This window comes from Balaenoptera borealis (assembly GCF_965194805.1).
Source record: "Balaenoptera borealis genome assembly, chromosome: 20".
Taxonomy (NCBI): domain Eukaryota; kingdom Metazoa; phylum Chordata; class Mammalia; order Artiodactyla; family Balaenopteridae; genus Balaenoptera; species Balaenoptera borealis.
Window position 1 is genome coordinate 19795617 of NC_138879.1, and position 22809 is coordinate 19818425.

The window sequence follows — 22809 nt, forward strand, 5'->3', positions numbered from 1 at the left end:
GATGGGAAAGGCGGGGAGGGATAAATTGGAACATTGGGATTGACATGTACACACTACTATATATAAAATAGATAACTAATAAGGACCTACTGTATAGCATGGGAACTCTACTCAATACTCTGTAATGACCTGTATGGGAAAAGAATCTAAAAAGTGTGGATATATGTATATGTATAACTGATTCACTTAGCTGTACAGTAGAAAGTAACACAACATTGAAAATCAACTATACTCCAATAAAAATTAATTTCAAAAAAAGACAGGATTTTTCACCAAACAGTGTACACGTATATGATACACTGTTCAAAGCAGTGGATTGGGGAGGTAACGCAGCTGTTCTGTGATGGCATGGCCTGAAGTGTGATTGATGGACGTGCTTCTTTGCGAATCGTTGCCATGGGCAGTTGAGGAATTGCATGGGGAAAACGGGCTCATTACCTTTCACCTTTCCTCCTATGATTCACCAGACAGGGTTTTGGATCACTTTAGGATCATTTCCATAATTCAAAAGAATGTGCCTCAGGCCCCAGGAGCTAAAGCTTCCCAAATGGAATTTCAAACATAATGTCAAAACTTATAAAGAAATGCAAATTGACTGAATGTAAATTGACACAATTGGGGAAACAGAGGAGGGAGAAATCCAGTACAATCTCATCGATGTAGACCTTCAACTCTCTCTCGCTCTCGTTCTGTTGTCCATGGGCACTTGTGATTTTTTCAAAGCGATAACCAGAGCCTAGATTAAAAAATCTTGTATGTTCTGCTCTCTTTTCTCTTTTTTTCCCCAGCTTTCTTGAGACATAATTGACATATAACATTGTGTCAATTTTAGGTGCACATTGTGATGGTCTGATACACATGTATATTGCAAAATCTTTACCACAAAAAGGTTAGTTAACAGGTCCTTCACCTTACGTAACTATCATTTTGTGTTGTTATGATGAGAACATTAAAGCTCTACTCTCATACCACCTTTTGAGTAGACAATATACAGTTGACCCGTGCACAACACGAGTTTGGACTGCACGGGTTGACTTATAAGCAGATGTTTTTCGGTAGTAAGTACTACAGTGCCATACGACCTAAGGTTGGTTTCATCATGGAGAGGGAGGAAATGCAAGTACAGAGAAACCATAGATACAGAATCTTGGATATGGAGGGCAGAGGGTCGGTGCCCCTAACCCCAGAGTAGTTCAAGGGTCAACTATAGTATTGTTAACATAGTCACCGTGCTGTTCAATAGATCCTCAGGATTCACTCATCTCGTAACTGGAAGTTTGTATCTTTTGACCAACATCTCCCCATTTGTCCTATCCCTCAGCCCCTGGCAAGTACCATTCTAGTCTATGTTTCCTTGAGTTTGATGGTTTTGATTCCACGTGTAAGTGATATCATATAATATTTATCTTTCTCTGCTTGACTTATTTCACTCAGAATAATGCCTTCAGGGTCCATCCATGTTATCCCAAAAGGCAGAATTTCCTTCTTTTTATGGGTGAATTATATGTAGAAAACATTTTGTTTATCCATTCATCTGTTGTTGGACGTTTAGCTTGTTTCAATGTCTTGACAGTTATGAATAATGCTCTCATGTACATGGGAGTACAGATATCACTTTGAGATAGTGATTTCATCTCATTTGGATGTATTCTAAGATGTGAGATTACCGGATCATAGGATAGTTCTATTTTTAAATTTTTGAGGATCCTCCATACTGTTTTCCATAGTAGCTGTACGAATTTACATTCCTACCAACAGTGCACCAGGGTTCCCTTTTCTCCACATCCTCACCAGCATTTGTTATCTCTTGTCTTCTCGATAATACCCATTCTAACAGGTGTGAGGTGCTATCACATTGTGGTTTTGATTTGCATCTCTCTGCTGATTACTGATGTTGAACACCTTTTCATGTACTTGTTGACCATCTCTATGCCTTCTTTGAAAAAATGTTTACAAATCCTCTACCCGTTTGTTAAGTGAATTGGTTTTTGGTTTTGTCTTGTTTTGTGTTGCTCTGGTGTTATTTAGGAGTTCCTTAATTTTTTGGATATTAACTGCTTATCAGATATATAGTTTGCAAATATTTTCTCCCATTCAGTGGGCTGCCTTTTCATTTTGCTGATGATTTCTTTTGCTCTGTAGAAGCTTTTTAGTTGGATGTAGTTTCCATTTGCTGGCTTTTGCGTTTCTTGCTTGTGCTTTGCTCTTTTCAAGCCACATTGTCTGATAATCAATTTTTCCTGTTGCTGGGGGTGGGGCATCTTCCTAAGGATCTCATTTTCTGCAAGGAAAACCTCTCTGGAGGATCACCTCAGTTAAGAAGACGAATTTCCCCACTCCAAACACTTCTGAGCCCAAATTGTTCCAAAATGATTTTTCTCTCCCTTTTATAAAGATCCACAAAGATGAAGAGTTCACTAGCCCTTCAGTAGGCAATTCTGGTGTTTATTCAGTCTAAGACACTCATCCTACCCCATGCCCAATTTCATTTCCAGGCAGAGAAAATATGGGTCATGGGTCATGTGTGAATAATTCATGTCCCCAAACTCTGTGAATTGACACTGGTGGCAAGTCATGTGCTATTTTCTGATGCCACTTATCCTAAAACCATACAACACTCATTAAATACTTTGCCACTTACTATGTGTCCTTGGGTCTTGAGGGATAGTAAAGATATGTAATCAAGGTTGTTGTGAAGATTAAGTGAGCTAATAAGTGTGAAGCAGTAAGAACAGCGCCTGGCACTTAGTGTCTTATATTTGTTAAGTTAGTAAATATATTTTAATAGGTCATGTTACACTGGTGCCTTATAAACTCCAAATGTTGAACTCAGAACAAAGATGAATGTTTTTGATATGGCAAATGGCCAGTTCTCTGCTCAAATCACCACAGAATACATATTGAATAAGATTTTTCAGTGGGGATTTTCATTAACAGAGTAAACTAAAACTACCTTGGAGGAAGATATAGAGCTCCCTCTGTGTGAACACCAGTCTCTGTAAAGGGGAGTCAGGCTATTGATGTAGAACTGACAAGACAAATATGTGTCAGAATTGTGGAGAGTGGATTAACCCTACTGAAAGTACCACAACCCATGCAAGAGAGTGAGGTCTTAGAAAAACATCCTTAAAAGAAAAGGCTGAAAATCAGACAGGTTCTTAGTGGTGATGGGCAACAGATTTTGCATAAGGAATGTTAAGGCTTTATTTAACCCAACAATTTCCGACCATCACATTGTGAACAAATTTTAACATAAAAAATACTGGCTTGTTGAGTTCTCAATTCTCAATTGTCTATACAAATGGAGAAAAACAATTGTACATATAATCTGAAACAGCTAGCAATGTTTAAAAATTCTTCATTCGGAACATAGCAAAAGTGCCCCTTGCTTTATGCAATTGAGATGATCGTAAAATGCTAAAATATAAATTCAATGTTTAATAATTTGATCACATTTTAAAGATCTCAGGGACCTCCCTGGTGGTCCCGTGGCTAACACTCCACGCTCCCAATGCAGGGGCCCGGGTTCGATCATTGGTACTTGATCTCATATGCCGCAGCTGAGTGTTTGCATGCCACAACGAAGACCTGGCGCAGCCAAACAAACAAAATAAATAAATAAATATTTTTAAAAACCCAAAAGATCTCCGAGAAGTCCACTATTTACAACACGGTGGTATACTCTTATATGTAATAAAAGACCTCTTTAGGAGTACAAACCGCTGCTCTCTAACTTATCTGCTTTAAATTCATTTAGACTTTGATAGTTACATTTTTAAGAGCATAGCATAATTGTGTGAAAATTTTAATTTCCCCCAAATAGATACAGGTTTTAGACAATCCAGTTCATCTAAAAATAAAATGTATGTTCATTTTTAAAAGTATATAATTGAGAAAAAAATGAAGAAGAAGATGAATACTATTACCAGTTACTGTTACATTTTGTTGCGTAATGTTCCAGGTATTTTTTAGGCATAAAAACACATAGGGGGCTTCCCTGGTGGCGCAGTGGTTGAGAATCCGCCTGCCAATGCAGGGGACACGGGTTCGAACCCTGGTCTGGGAAGATCCCACATGCCGCGGAGCTACGAGGCCCGTGAGCACAACTACTGAGCCTGCGCGTCTGAAGCCTGTGCTCCGCAACAAGGGAGGCCGCGATAGTGAGAGGCCCGCGCACCGCGATGAAGAGTGGCCCCCACTTGCCGCAACTACAGAAAGCCCTCGCATAGAAACGAAGACCCAACACAGCCAAAAATAAATAAATAAATAAATTTTAAAAAAACACATAGACACGGACACACAGAACACATATTCCCTCACAAGATAGGTTCATATTTTACTGCTTACTTATTTTTTACTTAAAAATGACAGGACCATTGCATGAGGTTTCCTAATAGGTTTACAGTCATCAGCTATTTTTGGTATTTCTTATATTATGTACTATTTGACTTTTTTCTGATTTACAGCTCATGTCCCTAAGTAGATTATAACCTCTTCAAAGCAGGAACCGCCTTTTATTCCTTTATATTCCCTCAGGGTGGTCAACTCAGTGCCTTATTCACTGTAGATGTTCAAAAAATACTTGTAGATTGGCAGTGATTAACGGGCGTGAAAAATGCCTTCAATGCCCAGTTCCTGAGCACAAAGATAAGCAGCCCTGGAGAGCCAGTATGGATTTAATATCCACACAAGTCGACATTGTGAATAACATTCCAAATAACAGCCAGCGCTGTAATGCATAGAAGGGAGTGTCTATTACCTGAAGAAGCAGTTCTACTTGGTCACAAAATATGACAGTTCCTCTGCGCAGAGGAACGTGTCTCCGATCATAGTCAGAGGAAATGTTTGGCTTAAATGCTTAATGTCAGGGGGCTTGCGTTCTCCTGGGTCTTTTCTGAACATCAGTGGTTAGAATGACATTAAGAAACGTATTTGATCTTTCACTACTCATGGCTCCTTAGCTTCAAAAACAGGCGATTGGCCAGATGCCACTCAAGGTTCCTTCCACCTCTAACATACTGGGCTTTCTGTGCTGTGCTAGCAGGTGTGAGTTCAGTGAATGAATACCCAGGCTGGGAATATAAGTGGTAACCCCAGTGTAGACTCCTTACTGGTCATTTTTGAAGAACATTTCTCAGGTGTGCGGCACCTGTCTGGAACCGTGGGCATCTGTGACTCTGTATATGTGATGAAGATATAGCTGTGCCCACCTTCCTTAGCTACTGTGTCCTATAAATGCCATTTACAATGATAAGAAGGAAACTACCCAGAGTTAGGTTTTTTTAGAGAACAATTTAAGAGGATTATTCTGTATCTTGCTTTCAATGTCTCTGGAAAATTCAGACAGAATCTCCTTAAAGGAAATATCACGAAGACCATGATTTCTATGCTGGGAGTGCTGAATTTATTAGAAAACCAACAACATGACATAGGAGGGAGCTGGGGTCTTGAGAGGACAGGATATTCTTCATCAGTAGTTCATTTGAAAAGGGTCTTCGGTGCCTCTTAAAAGCTACTTAGAAGAGAGGAGGAATGGGCTTCTCGAGAAGAGACCTGCCACCTTCTGCTGTGAAGCTGTGGGACAGCAGGATGGAGCCGGCCGTCTCTGGGGGACCCTTAGTGATGATGCGCTCCTAGGATGCATTGCTCAGCAGCAGGAGGAAGTCCTGCAGGTGGCCCAGCAGGGGTCCGGCTGGCAGCAGGGGTGGCGGCAGCACGGGGACTGCACAGAGACGGGATGGCAGCAGGTGGTGGTCCAGCAGCAGGGGCGGCAGACCACGGCCTGGCAGGACGTGGGGCAGCAGGTGATGGGGCGGCAGCAGCCGTCCTGCAGGCTGCACGGGGCGTAGCAGACTGGGCGGCGGCGGGGCTCACAGATGGAGCGCGTGCAGCGGGGCACGCAGGTCACGGGGCGGCACACGGTGGTCTTGCAGGACACTGGGCGGCAGCAGCGGGGGTCGTGGCAGCAGCGGGGCTGGAAGCAGCCTCCGGCGCAGCCCAGGGAGGAGGAGATGGGGCCGAAGCAGGAGCCGGTCATGGCGGTGTCTGGGGTTGAGTTGGCTTGAGCTGGTGAGAGGAGTTGAGAGTTCTCAGGTGTGAATGTCTTCCTCCTGCTCTGGGCCCTTTATATACCCTGGTCAGCTGCTGATGACCCCAACGACACGCGGTCATTCCTAAATATCTGGACAATTAAGTGAGGATTTAGCATTGACTAATATTGGTTTTGGTAACCCTCCACCACATAATATCTATGCATACACACCACAGATATTTTTCATTTTCTTGTATTGTTTATTTTCATCAAATCTAGACATAGGATTAGAGTCTAGTGAATTTTCTTTTGAAATACTCCTAACTCATAAAAAAAGAACGTTTTCTAAATTATATTGGTATCTATTCACTCTACCCTTTGGTCCTGAAGTTAGCATTTTATTTGTGGACTTCAAAGACTTGCAAAATTGCCACCCAAACAGTGACTTGGTATTTACAGCCGTGCACATGATGGTAACTGGCTAATCACAGCACTCTAGTGCAGCCCAGCAGACACCTGCTTCCCAGGTGTCTCCTTCCGTGACTCACTGAAAGGCAGTTTTGTCGTTTTCCATATGAAGAGGGACCACATGGCACCCAGGATTGCTGCCACCTGGTTTAGTCACTCCTCCCCAGGAGGGCCTGGGTAGTCCTGCTTTGGTTGTTGGTGTCTCCCCATTCACCTCCAGGTGAATTCTGTGCCCTCCTCACCTTCTAAGCCTAGCTCAACTTCTACCTTGATTGTAAAACCCTCATGAAGAATCCATTGCAATTTTTATCTGTGTAATTTATTTGGGATTAGTCATTGCATGTGTGGATTCTGGGAAGGGAGGGCAGAGAATATATAGACCTATCTCCTCATTTTATAAGAGGGGTCATGTGGGTTCACCATGGTTACCCAATGGAGTACAGGTCTCCTCATTCCTCAGTAAGCAACTTCTACTATGAGTTTTCTGGTTTTCAGGCTCTGTAGACGATAGTTTTCAGACAGAGGAGAGAATGTCTCAAGTATTTTTTCCTTCCCCAGTTTTATTGAGATATAATTGACTATCTCAAGTAGCATCTCTAAAAGTGGTACTGGAAGGGAATTAGGAAACGTCTTACCCCAATGACAGATAATCCAAAAGGGCCTCAGGGCTTGCGTGCTGGATTAGCACGGAGGATCAAAACAGGTCAACTTATTGGAATGGGGAAGAGGGACTGCTTTTTCCCAGGTGTTGGTCTTAAAAGTATAGTCTGGTTTCCCTTGGTAACACATTGTGGCTCTGTGAGATATGCTCTTGTCTAATTCCTTTTATTGTTTTTTATTTGTACCTTCACCCTACACCTTACCCTTTATGAGTTCCATAAATTTACTTCTTTTTCTTAATTGAGATACAGTTGTTGTATAGTGTTGTGTTAGTTTCTACTGTACAGCAAAGTGAAGTAGAGTTCCCTGGGCTATACAGCAGGTTCTCATTAGTTATCTATTTTATACATATTAGTGTATATACGTCAATCCCAATCTCCATAAATTTACTTCTTATGTATGAAGTAGCTCTACACTTTTCCTCTGAATTTGAGAAAAAAAAAAAGAATCCTGTCCAGTCAACCATGAAAAAAGAAGGTCTGAGACCTTGCAAACCACTAATCAAATGCTTTTAAAACATCATTTGTCCTAAAATTACCCCCTCAAGCTTCAAGGAGGAGGCTTTTTGTTGTTGTCATGGGGGTATTAGTTTTATTTTTGCTTCGATGATACCATGGAAGATATCATGAATGTTAACTGTATCAAGTTCATTCTCTATATTCCTCATGCTAAGATCCCCTCTTGAATCCTTTTATAATATTAGTTGATTTTTACTGTACAGACTAAAAAATTCTCCGAGATAATGTGGCTAGAATTACATGCAATATTCTAGGCCAAGTCACATTATAATTTGATATAAAGGTAATATTTTCTGATTGGTTTACAAATAGCCTTTTTGTTTATGCCTAACATTCTGTGGACATTTTTTGGCCTCAACAGTCCTTTGAACTAGTGTATCATAGTCTTACAAGAAATCTTGTTTTTTTTCTTAACTAGGCCGTTACTGGAAGCTTATACCCATTTTCCTCTAAGAACAGTTTATAATATTGTTATAAACTGGATTTCTTTTTTCTTCTCAATATATAAGAACTCTAAGTTACCATTTATCGAGTATTAGGTACAGTCCAGGGACTGTAATAGGTATCTTTACCTATCTTATTAATCATCATAACAGTCAACTGAGTTTAATATTATTATCTCTACTTTATAGATGAAGAATTGAAACTTAGAGAGTTTAACTAATCTGCCCAAGGTTACACAGCTCTTAAATAACTGGAATAACACAGCTCTGAAGAGTCTGGATTCATCCCAGGCATGCCTGACCCTTAGTCCTGTGTTTTAACATATACGCTTACAAAACCCAATGGGATTTTTCTTCAATTTAAGGTGAATAAATTCACTTTTTACCATCCATAAGAGGTCTAAAAAAAAGATTACCATGTATTTTTTTTAAACATCTTTATTGGAGTATAACTGCTTTACAATGGTGTGTTAGTTTCTGCTTTATAACAAAGTGAATCAGCTATACAAACTTTTGAGATATTTTGCATGTCCTTTCATTTCAGCCTCATGCACAAAGTGGTCTGCGATGGTCCAGCTCCTGGAGACACTGTGTCTATCAGGGACTAGTGGGGGTGACCATGAGCTGGCGAGAAGCACATCCTAAAATGTCAGAATAAAATTAGGGGTAGGGGATTAAGAGATACAAACTATTCTGTACAAAATAGATGAGCAACAAGGATATATCATACAGCACAGAGAACCATAACCACCGTCCTGCAACAACCTGTGATGGAGTGTAATCTGTAAAAATACTGAATCACTATGCTGACACCCAAAACCAATATAATACTGCAAATCAACTATACTTCAATAAAAAATAAACAAAATAAAATTTCAAATTAGAGGCTGTGTCTCATATGTCATATCATAAATGTCTTAAAGCTTATTTTGCAGGGGTTTTTTTCAGGGATTAAACATCCACCCCATTAGGGAGTCAAGGTCTTCTTCAACTGTAAGGTTTGGTATCTTTTATTTTCTTCCTAAAAGAGGCACAGTCCAAACCTGTGCTCCTGAAAATGGTCTGGGGGCGAGGATACTCTGTGGATTTTGTTTAGAGTCTCCACAGTTATGTAAGGAAAACTGGTCCTCACTAATGGATGCTGAGGGAACTGAATGTCTGGTTTTGCTTCCACATTGGGATGTGCTTTTCCCACCACACAAACTGCATGTTTTCCATAAGGTAAGACTGGGTCTGTGGTGCCAAAGATTAAAGTTGGGGCCACTCCTCCTTGCTACATGTGCTGGGGTGATGGTTGGTCCAGGGGGCCATCTTGCCCCTCTGCCTCCGTCCGGTCAGCACATCCCTCTTCCCAGTCCACATTGGGGCTGTAGTGCTGGGGCTTCATGAGCAGGGACTTTCTCTTGTTGACTGGGACCCCCCAAAGCCTAATCCCTGGCTCTTCTCTACTTGGCCGTGGAGCAATTGTGTGCAGTACAGGGTTGTCTGGGGAGGGGGAGTGTGGCTGTGGCTCTCCCTGGGGATGTGGACACCAGCGGTATAGAGATCTCGGGGAGTGCTCAGGCACACGAACTCTCCAAGAGGCATACATCCTGCCCGGGCCATCAGCAACAAGCCATAAGAGCTTAATTTTATCTATAAACCTAGAGATTATTATTAACCTAGCCCTCCAGAAAGTTTGTTGAAATAAAACACCCAACACAAACACTTGGGCACTCCCCTATTTTTATTTCCTTTATAGAAAACTATCTGGTTAATCTTTTCATACCGATTGGTGTATTAAGCTAGTTTCTTATTGCTGCCACAGTTGAATTAGTCAGCTGCTGCTGCATAACTAGTAACCACAAACTCTTATAACACACAATAACAAGTATTTATTTCTTGGCCATTTGTCTGCAGTTCAGTTGGGTTTGGCTTTTTAAGGCTGACCTTGGCTTCTGGCCATGGGTTAGTTTTGGACTTCCTTCTGAATTAGAGTTTCCAGATTTAGCAAAGAAAAATACACATCCCTCAGTTAAATTTGAATTTCAAATAAACAGCAAATAACTTTTTAGCATAAGTATATCTAAGTATGCATGGGGCATACTTACCTAAAAGTTATTTGTTGTTTATCTGAAATTCCAATTAAGTGAGGCATCCTGCATTTTAGCTGGCAACCCTACTCTGACAGCACAAGCACAAGGGAGCAATTCTAGTCATGTAAACACATTCCAAGTCTTGGCTTGGGTCATGTCCTCTAACATCCCATTGGCCAAAGCAGGTCACATGGTGAAGTCCAAATCATGGGGTGGGAAAGGGGGAGAGAAGACTTCTCCCAGAGAGGTAGGAGAAGCAAAGAGTAATTATTAGTGAAGAATGATGTAATCCACCAGAGTGGCAAATCAGTTACTATAATAAGCTTTGTTTTGAATCTTGGACAAAGACTTTTAGAATGTCCAATTAGATTATGCCCACTGGATCTCCGTTCATGTGGGTAACTTTTATTTCCCTCCCTCTTTTCTTCCCGATCAACCAAGAAATGCCATTGATTAAACAGGGACTGCCTCGTTTCTCTATAAGAAATTCATTTTACCTATTTCCTATTAGTTTATAGTTGATTAGGTGTTCAGGAGAAAAAAAAATCTGGGAATTGCACTAATTTTATGAAAGTGGCTATTGATTTAATCAAATATTTCTTTAGAAATTATATTTTACTGTGTACTATAAGTACCAATTATTCCAATGTCTAGCTGGTAAAATTTTCTCTTGGGAAAATTAATTAAAGGACTTCAGCAACACAGACACTAAACTAATATGAAATCCCCCTCTGACTATATATAGATTCTGGGTATAATTTTTAAAGTAGTAAATTTCTGACCTTAAAAAAAAGAAAGTAAAAATTCCCAGGTGCCAGAATGAAGCAGGAACTCAAGAAATTGAGTTTTTCAATCTTTCAATTTTTCAATCTGTGAACTGGTGCTGAAGCTTCTTCAGGATATGGACCAATGACTTGGGACTGGGATTTTAATTCCCTTACTGGGACCAAAAGACATTACAAAAGAGTCTGGAGGGATCTCTCATCTGAGAAAGCCAGAACTAGAAATTCTCTGTAAGAGAAACCCAGAGAATCTTGTTCTTTGGCAAATGTTAATAGAAGAAAAACAAATTCTATACTTGGAACTGCTTACAGTTTGCGTTTAGAATTCAATTTTAGACTTTGCTTTGGTGTAGGAATCCCAAGCTGAGAAAATCATTTGTCTCAGGCCAGAGAAACCCCTGGGACTCCCAGAAGTAGCAAACTCTAAACCTGCATGAGGGTGAACCAGTGGAGGACCATTTCCTTATGTGATGTGTCATTATTTATCATGAGTTAATATTCTTCAGGAATTGTTTTATTATAGAACTTTCATGTTCCTTGGGTGTAGAAGTGTCCTCATGATTTTATTGTTTATTAACCAACCAAGTATTGGTCTTAGTTACATCTGAATAGTAGGGCTTCTGCTCTTGTTAGTTTGTTTGGTGTTATGGTCACAAATATGACTTTCCTCCACTCCTTCATCCACATGATTACCTAACACCAGAAACCACATGGTTCATCTAAATGACAGGGAAAATAGTGGCTCCCAAAGCCTTGCAGGGACATTCCTTTAGTGAAATTGCTTTTTTAGCTCGGGGAGGGGATGGAGGGCACTGAAGAATAACTATTCCATTAACCCATAATAAAGCATCAGCTTTGACAGGATATGATAGGAGAATTTGTCCAATTGCAGTATATCCTCCTAAATCAAAGAGGTGTTCTGGGTTCTCTGTCTTTTGAGACCAAGCCAATCACACTAAACTCTTTAGCTTCTGAGTCTCTTTAATGTCTTCTGCAAAGTTTCAATAGTCTTAGTCTTTTGATAAAAAGAAGTAAAAAAGATGTAAATGTTAAAAAAATAAAAAAAGAAAAGATGTAAATGAGTTCATTTGTACACCTGAAAGTAACACAACATTGTAAATCAACTATACTCCAATAAAAAATTTTTTAAATGGCACTCTCTGCCTCTTGACATTTTTACTTTTCTATTTTAAGTAAAAAAAAAAAAACAAACCTTTTTGCTTTTTTCATCATATCAAATCTCAGGTGTGTAGGGGTCACACAGTCTCTTTTGTTACTAGGAGTTGACCAAATCTCTCAACTCATGAGCAGCTGATGTCAGGTGCTCACATGGGGCCATTCTGCAGTCTGGAAGTTCTCATGTTCCTTATTTCTCTTCTCTTAAATACAAAGAGCTGTCATTACCTGCAGCCCCACCGCTGTCAATAATCGTAGCCAAAATTTGCTCATTGTAATTCATAAAGGTGAATTTATTCACCTGCATGAATAAATACTTTTACTTAGTATTCAAATAAGTGTAATACAGGAAGGAAAGGATCCTCAGGACTGACATTGGCTTGGCAGATCTTCCCCATTCGGCCTTAGCCCCACACCGGCCAGCAGTATCTTGTAACTCCTCCCATCAAGAGGTAGATTCTATTTCCCCACTCTTTGTGTCTGGTTTGGTCTTATGACTTGCTTTGACCAATAGAACATCGTGGAAATAGTGTTATATGAGTTCTGGAATCTAAGCCTCAAGAGGTCCTGAAGCATCTCCTTTTCCCTCTTGGAAAAGCTCTACTATCATAAAAGAAGCCAAGTAGAGCCTGCCAGAGAACGAGAGACCATGTTGAGAAGAACCAAGACACCCCAGCTGACAAGTAGCACCAACTACCAGACATATAAATGAGGCCATCTTGGACCTTTTAGCCCCAGTTGAACTTTGAGACCAATGCAGTGGCATGAGTGAGAAGAGGAAAGATCATCAGAATGCCCAGTCAATGCAGAGAATTGTGAGAAATAACAAATTGTTATTGTATTAAGCTATTGAGCTTTGGGATGGTTTGTTATGTAGCAACAGATGAGTGAGACAATCTTTACATATTCAATTTATTTATACATGTGAGAATCGCCCCTGTGGAGAATGTGGTCTTGGTGTCCACTTCACCTGAACTCCCACTACTTTCCTCATCCTGGAAAAAGCCAGCATAGAAAGCATTTTAATGGATGATAATATGTGATAATGCTGTTTTAACTTTAATTTTTTTGTTTTAATATTTTTATGGACAGTTATAGAACATTATTTTGGAAAGGAATTTCTGATACTATCTAAAGCTGTAGCTATTTCAAATTCTAAATCAGGGGTTAGGAAATCTTGACATTGCTTACTCACTGGGCAGGTTTCAATCTCCTTTGCAGAATTCAGTACCAGTGTGCTCACAGAGTCAGTGTGCACCCCAGCTGAGAACTACTCAAAATTACAAATTAATTTCAATTAAAAAAAAATCTTTTAAAAAAGTGAGTTCTAAAATTCCAGCCTCCCAGTGTCAATATGTGTCAGAATGTTAAGTGAGGAGATATTTGAATTATGAGGAGAACCTTGAGAGACACACTCAGAAACATACCACACCAACCAGATGAGGCATGTTTTCTTAAAAGTACAGTGAACTATGGGGCTTCCGTGGTGGCGCAGTGGTTAAGAATCCGCCTGCCAATGCAGGGGACACGGGTTCGAGCCATGGTCCAGGAGGATCCCACATGCCGTGGAGCAACTAGGCCCGTGAGCCACAATTACTGAGCCCACGCGCCTAGAGCCTGTGCTCCGCAACAAGAGAGGCCATGACAGTGAGAGGCCCGCGCACCGCGATGAAGAGTGGCCCCCGCTTGCCGCAACTAGAGAAAGCCCTCTCACAGAAACGAAGACCCAACACAGCCATAAATAAATAGATTTTTTAAAAAATACAGTGAAATATAACTCATCGAGTTGTATTCACTAAATTTGTACAGCTTTTTTACACATCAATCATACTTTAATAAAGTGTTTTTTTTTTAATGCAATGAAATATGCATATCTTCTCAACAGAACTCAATGGACATATGATCCACCTGTGATTATAATTTGGAAACCTTGTTTATTGAGTGAAAGGAATTGGGTACATTAAATTCTTTACAGGAGACTTTTCTTCTCTCTTTGGCACACACTCCACACTCAGAAATTTGGTTTTACCTTTTCTCCAAATGGGGCCAATGGTATTAAGGGGTGTAGTGTGTTTTAATTAAGAGCTAAAGACATGAATTAACTCTGTCCTAATTTAAGATATTAAGTGACATGCATGTGCACATACACATACACATTCATGCCACTTTTGTTCTAATATCTTAAATTATCTATATCTGATATAGCATTTATCATCGTGATTTCATCATGGGTTATCCTTCCTGTATCTTCATGTAAAATGTAGTTGCCTAGTTACTTCGTAAAATGAAAATAATAGAAAAAAATGCCAATGAATTCCTATGTGCAGAAAAGTTTATTAGAAATCAGAGAAGTGACAAAACATAAGAAATTCACTCTCTTAGAAAATACAGGGTATAACTGGACCCCCCGGTCTGAGGGTGTCAAATCAGTGCCACTCAGGGGCTGCAGATAATGGCCACGTTGTTGAAAGGATAATCTAGACCCCCAAAGTGATCAGGTAGAATGAGAAATTTAGAGGACTGGGATAATTTCTTATCTGAGGGATTGCAAATTAATTCCTACTAGGTGCCGATATTGAAAGGAAAAGATAGCAAGGGAGAGAGTATAAAACGAACCAGAATGTACTCACAGAGTCAGTGCGACAGTGGTGCACTCATTGGAATCATGGGGTTCAACCCGCTGAATGACGTCCACCGGACTCCATGTGTCCTAAGGGTCAGCACAAGAAAGGATCTACATCTGTGGGGACAGAGGTCAACTGAGACAGTGGTCACAGGGCAGGGGGCTCAACAGCAAGGGGAGGCACAGCACACGGGGCGGGGGCAGGTGGAGGTGACACAGGTGGGGCGATAGCAAGTGACGTAGCAGGAGACCCGGCCACAGATTGGGCGCAAGCAGCAGCTGGGGCGGCAGCAACTAGAAATGCAGCATCTGTGGCGGCAGCAGGTGGGCTGGCAGCACCAAGACTGGCAACAGTGGGGCCTGCAGCAGCTAGAGACGCAGCAAGTAGGCCTGCAGCAGCTGGACACACAGCAGCTGGGACGGCAGCAGGTGGTCCTGCAGCAAGTGATCTGGCAGCAGCTGGGGTGGCAGCAGGTGTCCTGGCAGAGACCTTGGCCACAGCTCTGGTCAGAGCAGACAGAGCTGCAACAGGAGCTGACCATGGTGTCAGAGGGTACAGGTTCTGGGCGGGTTTCCAGGAGAGAGAGGTTCTTGAGTTTGGGAGTCTACTTGGCGCACAGCCCCCTTTATACCCTGCTAAAGAGCTGCTATCGTTGCTTCATTATTTCCTTGTTATTATTTATCCTACTAGAAAAACGTAATCTTTTAATTCCATAATTGTGTGTTTCTAGTTAAGTACTCCAAAATATCACATTTCCTTTTCCTGGTGTGCTCCTGTGTTTCCAGTTGAAAGACCTGTCACATTTTTTCCCTAGTGGGTGTCACCTTTGTTCCTGGTGGGTGCAATGTCTTACAAAGCTCTCGTCACATGACTTTGACATTTTGCTTTTGAATGTGACGTTCTCTCCTATCACTGCACCCTGAACATCACAGAGAATGGTTCTTACAATGCTCATGTATCTTTCCTTGTCAAGGATGAGGAAAACATGTGCTGGTCAGGTGAAATGCTAGAAAGGAATTAGAAAGAAAGACCCATTTGGGGGGAGGGTGTCCCCCCTCTAAAGAGGATGGCTGTGATCCTCTGTGGGCATCCTGGATGGTCAGGGAGATAGTAGGACCGCAAGGCAATTTCAAACTCTGTGTCTGATCTTATTCCACCATCTCAAGCTGAGGCACTTAGCAATACTCACTGCTTTTAAATAGTAAAAACACATTTTTGCTCTATGTCTTCCAGGATAGGCATTAAGAGCGGGAAGTTTTGATTTATCTTTTAGTTGTCAAACTTGTACAATGGATATTTCATTACAGAAGCATTTGTTATATATAAACAATATTTGGAATTATTAAGCCTTCAAAAATATGTATCAAAGACATTCTTTTGGGCACTGAGAGAATATAACAGATAACTCTTCATCTTTTTCCTGTTGATACTTGAATAAGACACAGCATAAAAAACAGTTTGGCAACAGTTAAAAGAATGACAGTTACTTTTAATTGAAGAACTAAAATCAAAATATATAGTATGTGGTTAAGTTCCATACACCTTCAGTAAAAGGTGAGGAAATAATAACATTTATCATTTGTAAGGTATTCACTATGTACCCGGCACTATGTTGAATATCTTATATTTGTTTTTAATCTTTAATGCAACATATAATATAGTGTGTATTCTTATTACTCTTTTAAGCAATAGACAAAAGAAGCATAGAGAAGTTAAGAGGAAAAAGAAACTTGTGGAAGATTAAACAGAAGGTAAGCTTGTCTTAGTCTTGGGACAGCTGAGGAAGGGGTGAAGAATAAAACTTGCAAGCCTTTGCTGAAGCTGTTTCATCTTCCTGGAGTGTTTCTTCTTTCTTGTCAGCTCTGCAAACTCCTATTCCTCTATCAAAAACCCAGCTTTCCCCTCAATGCTTCCCCCTCAATTATAAACTGCCCCGTTCATATATAATTCTTCCATGCATTAGCACACTAATGTGCACCTAATTTAGCACACTCTGCTGTACCACAGTTATTTTCTACTATTCCCCCAGTTGCAATGCAGATACCCTGAAGGTATGAGCTATGAAATTTAATTTTCTTACCATGGTGTTCAGCACAAGGCTAGCACAGAGCACATTAGTGATAAATATTTGTTGAGTGAATGAAGGCCTTTTGATGACATAGGGGCATGTAATGGTCCTTTAAAAATAGATATCTTTTTTTAAAATTAATTTTTATTGGAGTATAGTTGCTTTAAAATGTTGTGTTAGTTTCTGCTGTAAAGCAAAGTGAATCATGGCGACCTAAATGGGAAGGAAATCCAAAAATATATATATTTTGACTGATGGAGAAAAGAGGGAGAAGCATTCCAAACAAAAGGATAATTGTTACATTTGAGGAAAACCACATAAAACACATTTGTGGAAGTTAAGATTTGATCTAGAGAATGAGACTTCTTTACAGGTAAACATGGATACAGATGCCTATATTCACACAGGAAGTAGGTAAGCACCAAATGGTAACACTGGTTCTGCTTCACCTCCAGACTTCCCAGTCTTGCTCTTGTTGCTAGAAGTAACCACCATTACCTGTTTAATGTCAATCAGTTAAAAATATTTGCTGAACATCTATTGTCTTTGAATTTCACCCAAAGCAGACTCGGAGACAAACATGTGAGTGCAAGTAGTTTACCTGGGAGGTGATCTCAGGAAGCACAAGTGAGGAAAATGGAAAATAAGGCAGGAGAGAAAGAAAAACCCAAAAGTTTCTGTTAATTATAGGGTCACAACTGTGGGTAACTGGGAAAAGAACCTGGGGACATACCTGAGGCTGAGGGCAGTTAGCTGCCTGATGGCATTGTATGCTTAGAAAGCCCCAGAGAATCAACTGAATGTTAGTGTTAATAGTGAAGTTGGACATAAGGCAAACTAAGAAAATCAATAGATTTCTTACACACTTAACAATATTCCTTTTTACGGCTGAGTAATATTCCATTGTATATATGTGCCACATCTTCTTTATCCGTTCATCTATCGATGGACACTTAGGTTGCTTCCGTGTCCTGGCTAATGTAAATAGAGCTCCAATGAACATTGTGGTACATGACTCTTTTTGAATTATGGTTTTCTCAGGGTATATGCCCAGTAGTGGGATCGCTGGGTCATATGGTAGTTTTATTTTTAGTTTTTTAAGGAACCTCCATACTGTTCTCCGTAGTGGCTGTATCAATTTACATTCCCACCAACAGTGCAAGAGGGTTCCCTTTTCTCCACACCCTCTCCAGCATTTATTGTTTGTAGATTTTTGATGATGGCCATTCTGCCCAGTGTGAGTTGATACTTCATTGTAGTTTTGATTTGCATTTCTCTAATAATTAGTGATGTTGAGCATCCTTTCATGTGTTTGTTGGCAATCTGTATATCTTACTTGGAGAAATGTCTATTTAGGTCTTCTGCCCATTTTTGGATTGGGTTGTTTGTTTTTTTGATATTGAGCTGCATGAGCTGCTTGTATCGTTCGTGATTAATCTTTTGTCAGTTGCTTCGCTTGCAACTATTTTCTCCCATTCTGAGGGTTGTCTTTTTGTCTTGTTTATAGTTTCCTTTGCTGTGCAAAAGCTTTTAAGTTTCATTAGATCCCATTTGTTTATTTTTGTTTTTATTTCCATTTCTCTAGGAGGTGGGTCAGAAAGGATCTTGCTGTGATTTATGTCATAGAGTGTTCTTCCTATGTTTTCCTCTAAGAGTTTGATAGTGTCTGGCCTTACATTTAGGTCTTTAATCCATCTTGAGTTTATTTTGGGGTATGGTGTTAGGGAGTGTTCTAATTTCATTCTTTTACATGTAGCTGTCCAGTTTTCCCAGCACCACTTATTGAAGAGGCTGTCTTTTCTCCACTGTATATTCTTGCCTCCTTTATCAAAGATAAGGTGACCATATGTGCGTGGGTTTATCTCTGGGCTTTCTATCCTGTTCCATTGATCTATATTTCTGTTTTTGTGCCAGTACCATACTATCTTGATTACTGTAGCTTTGTAGTATAGTCTGAAGTCCGGAAGCCTGATTCTTCCAGCTCCATAATTCTTTCTCAAGATTGCTTTGGCTATTCAGGGTCTTTTGTGTTTCCAAACAAACTGTGAAATTTTTTGTTCTAGTTCTGTGAAAAATTCCATTGGTAGTTTGATAGGGATTGCACTGAATCTGTAGATTACTTTGGGTAGTATAGTCATTTTCACAATGTTGATTCTTCCAATCCAAGAACATGGTATATCTCTCCATCTGTTTGTATCTTTAATTTCTTTCATCAGTGTCTTATAGTTTTCTGCATACAGGTCTTTTGTCTCCTTAGGTAGGTTTATTCTTAGGTATTTTGTTGTTGTTGTTGCAGTGGCAAATGGGGTGTTTCCTTAATTTCTCTTTCAGATTTTTCATCATTAGTATATAGGAATGCAAGAGATTTCTGTGCATTAATTTTGTACCCTGCTACTTTACCAAATTCATTGATTAGCTCTAGTAGTTTTCTCGTAGCATCTTTAGGATTCTTTATGTATAGTATCATGTCATCTGCAAACAGTGGCAGCTTTACTTCTTCTTTTCTAATTTGGATTCCTTTTATTTCTTTTTTGTCTCTGACTGATGTGGCTAAAACTTCCAAAACTATGTTGAATAACAGTGGTGAGAGAAGACAACCTTGTCTTGTTCCTCATCTTAGTGGAAATGGTCTCAGTTTGTCACCATTGAGAATGATCTTGACTGTGGGTTTGTCATATATGGCCTTTATTATGTTGAAGTAAGTCCCCTCTATGCCTACTTTCTGGAGGGTTTTTATCATAAATGGGTGTTGAATTTTGTTGAAAGCTTTTTCTGCATCTATTGAGATGATCGTATGGTTTTTCTCCTTCAATTTTTTACTATGGTGTATCACATTGATTGATTTGCGTATATTGAAGATTCCTTGCATTCCTGGGAAAAACCCCATTTGATCATGGTGTATGAACCTTTTAATGTGGTGCTGGATTCTGTTTGCTAGTATTTTGTTGAGGATTTTTGCATCTATGTTCATCAGTGATATTGGCCTGTAGTTTTCTTTCTTTGTGACATCTTTTTCTGGTTTTGGTATCAGGGTGATGATGGCCTCAGAGAATGACTTTGGGAGTGTTCCTCTCTCTGCTATATTTTGGAAGAGTTTGAGAAGAATAGGTGTTAGCTCTTCTCTAAATGTTTGATAGAATTCATCTGTGAAGTCATCTAGTCCTGGGCTTTTGTTTCTTGGAAGATTTTTAATCACAGTTTCATTTTCAGTGCTTGTGATTGGTCTGTTTATATTTTCTATTTCTTCCTGGTCGTGCTTTTTTAAGAATTTGTCCATTTCTTCCAGGTTGTCCATTTTATTGACATATAGTTGCTTGTAGTAATCTCTCATGATCCTTTGTATGTCTGCAGTGTCAGTTGTTACTTTTCTTTTCTATTTCTAATTCTGTTGATTTGAGTCTTCTCCCTTTTTTTCTTGATGAGTCTGGCTAATGGTTTATCAATTGTGTTTATCTTCTCAAAGCACCAGCTTTTAGTTTTATTGATCTTTCCTATTGTTTCCTTCATTTCTTTTTCATTTATTTCTGATCTGATCTTTATAATTTCTTTCCTTCTGCTAACTTTGGGGGTTTTCTTGTTCTTCTTTCTCTAATTGCTTTAGGTGTAAGGTTAGGTTGTGTATTTGAGATGTTTCTTGTTCCTTGAGATAGGATTGTATTGCTATAAACTTCCCTCTTAGAACTGCTTTGCTGCATCCCATAGGATTTGGGTTGTCGTGTTTTCATTGTCATTTGTTCCTAGGTATTTTTTTATTTCCTCTTTGATTTCTTCAATGATCTCTTGGTTATTAAGTAGTGAATTGTTTAGCCTCCATGTGTTTGTATTTTTTACAGATTTTTTCCTGTAATTGATATCTACTCTCATAGCACTGTGGCTGGAAAAGATATTTAATACGATTTCAATTTTCTTAAATTTACCAGCACTTGATTTGTGACCCAAGATATGATCTATCTTGGAGAATGTTCAATGAGCACTTGAGAAGAAAGTGTATTCTGTTGTTTTTGGATGGAATGCCCTATAAATATCAATTAAGTCCATCTTGTTTAATGTATCATTTAAAGCTTGTGTTTCCTTATTTATTTTCATGTTGGTTGATCTGTCTATTGGTGAAAGTGGGGTGTTAAAGTCCCCTACTCTGATGGTGTTACTGTAGATTTCTCCTTTTATGGCTGTTAGCATTTGCCTTATGTATTGAGGTGCTCCTATGTTGGGTGCATAAATATTTACAATTGTTATATCTTCTTCTTGGATCGATCCCTTGATCATTATGTAGTGTCCTTCTTTGTCTCTTGTAATAGTCTTTATTTTAATGTCTATTTTGTCTGATATGAGTATAGCTACTCCAGCTTTCTTTTGATTTCCATTTGCATGGAATATCTTTTTCAATCCCCCCACTTTCAGTCTGCATGTGTTCCGAGGTCTGAAGTGGGTCTCTTGTAGACAGCATATATACGGGTCTTGTTTTTGTATCCATTCAGCCAGTCTATGTCTTTTGGTAGGAGCATTTAATCCATTTACTTTTAAGATAATTATCGATATGTATGTTCTTATTACCATTTTCTTAATTGTTTTGGGTTTGTTATTGTAGGTCTTTTCCTTCTCTTGTGTTTCCTGCCTAGAGAAGTTCCTTTAGCATTTGTTGGGAAGCTGGTTTGGTGGTGCTGAATTCTCTTAGCTTTTGCTTGTCTGTAAAGGTTTTAATTTCTCTTTCAAATCTGAATGAGATCTTTGCTGGGTAGAGTAATTTGGTTGTAGGTTTTTTCCCTTTCATCACTTTAAATATGTCCTGCCACTCCCTTCTGGCTTGCAGAAAGGTCAGCTGTTAACCTTATGGGGATTCCCTTGTATGTTATTTGTTGCTTTTCCCTTTCTGCTTTTAATATTTTTCTTGGTATTTAATTTTTGATAGTTTGATTAATATGTGTCTTGGCATGTTTCTCCTTGGATTTATCCTTTATGGGACTCTCTGCGCTTCTGGACTTGATTGACTATTTCCTTTCCCATATTAAGGAAGTTTTCAACTTAATCTCTTCAAACATTTTCTCAGTCCCTTTCTTTTTCTCTTCTTCTGGGACCCTTATAATTCAAATGTTGGTGCATTTAATGTTGTCCCAGAGGTCTCTGAGACAGTCCTCCATTCTTTTCGTTCTTTTTTCTTTATTCTGCTCTGTGGTAGTTATTTCCACTATTTTGTCTTCCAGGTCACTTATCCGTTCTTCTGCCTCAGTTATTCTGCTATTGATTCCTTCTAGAGAATTTTTAATTTCATTTATTGTGTTGTTCATCATTGTTTGTTTGCTCTTTAGTTCTTCTCGGTCCTTGTTAAATGTTTCTTGTATTTTCTCCATTCTATTTCCAAGATTTTGGATATCTTTACCAGCATTACTCTGAATTCTTTTTCAGGTAGACCACCTATTTCCTCTTCATTTGTTTGATCTGGTGGGTTTTTAGCAGGTTTTCACCTTGCTCCTTCATCTGCTGTGTGTTTCTCTGTCTTCTCATTTTGCTTAACTTACTGTGTTTGGGGTCTCCTTTTTGCAGGCTGTAGGTTCGTAGTTCCCGTTATTTTTGGTGTCTGCCCCCAGTTGGTAAGGTTGGTTCAGTGGGTTGTGTAAGCTTCCTGGTGGAGGGGACTGGTGCCTGTGTTCTGGTGGATGAGGCTGGATCTTGTCTTTCTGGTGGGGAGGATTGTGTCTGGTGTGTGTTTTGGGGTGTCTGTGAACTTAGTATGATTTTAGGCAGCCTCTCTACTAATGGGTGGGGTTGTGTTCCTGTCTTGCTAGTTGTTTGGCATAGGGTGTCCAGCACTGTAGCTTGCTGGTCGTTGAGTGGCACTGGGTCTTAGTGTTGAGATGGAGATCTCTGGGAGAGGTTTCACCATTTGATATTATGTGGAGTCTGGAGGTTTCTGGTGGACCAATGTCCTGAGCTTGGCTCTCCCACCTCAGAGGCACAGGCCTGACA

General features: G+C 39.7%; 1 protein-coding gene, 1 long non-coding RNA gene and 1 pseudogene across 5 annotated transcripts in view; 1 reads left to right on the forward strand and 2 right to left on the reverse strand.

The window, feature by feature from the left end:
• The window catches only part of LOC309619297, a 388116-nt gene that overhangs the window by 320867 nt on the left and 44440 nt on the right, over positions 1 to 22809 (forward strand). The window contains exon 10 of one of the 3 annotated variants that reach the window (XR_014238863.1): positions 8665 to 12028. The exons of the other annotated variants lie outside the window; for them this stretch is intronic. This is a non-coding gene — a long non-coding RNA (uncharacterized lncRNA). Of the gene's footprint in view, positions 1 to 8664; positions 12029 to 22809 lie in introns of those variants that run through there. 3 annotated transcript variants of the gene reach the window in all.
• Positions 3223 to 8671, reverse strand: LOC309619283 (keratin, high-sulfur matrix protein, IIIA3 pseudogene; annotated as a pseudogene). Its single transcript has one exon. The product of its transcript is annotated as a keratin, high-sulfur matrix protein, IIIA3 pseudogene (transcript).
• KRTAP4-7 (keratin associated protein 4-7) lies at positions 12041 to 16464 on the reverse strand. The gene has a single exon (XM_082374352.1). The coding sequence runs from the start codon at positions 15316 to 15318 to the stop codon at positions 14941 to 14943; it is 378 nt and encodes a 125-aa protein (XP_082230478.1). The 5' UTR covers positions 15319 to 16464; the 3' UTR covers positions 12041 to 14940.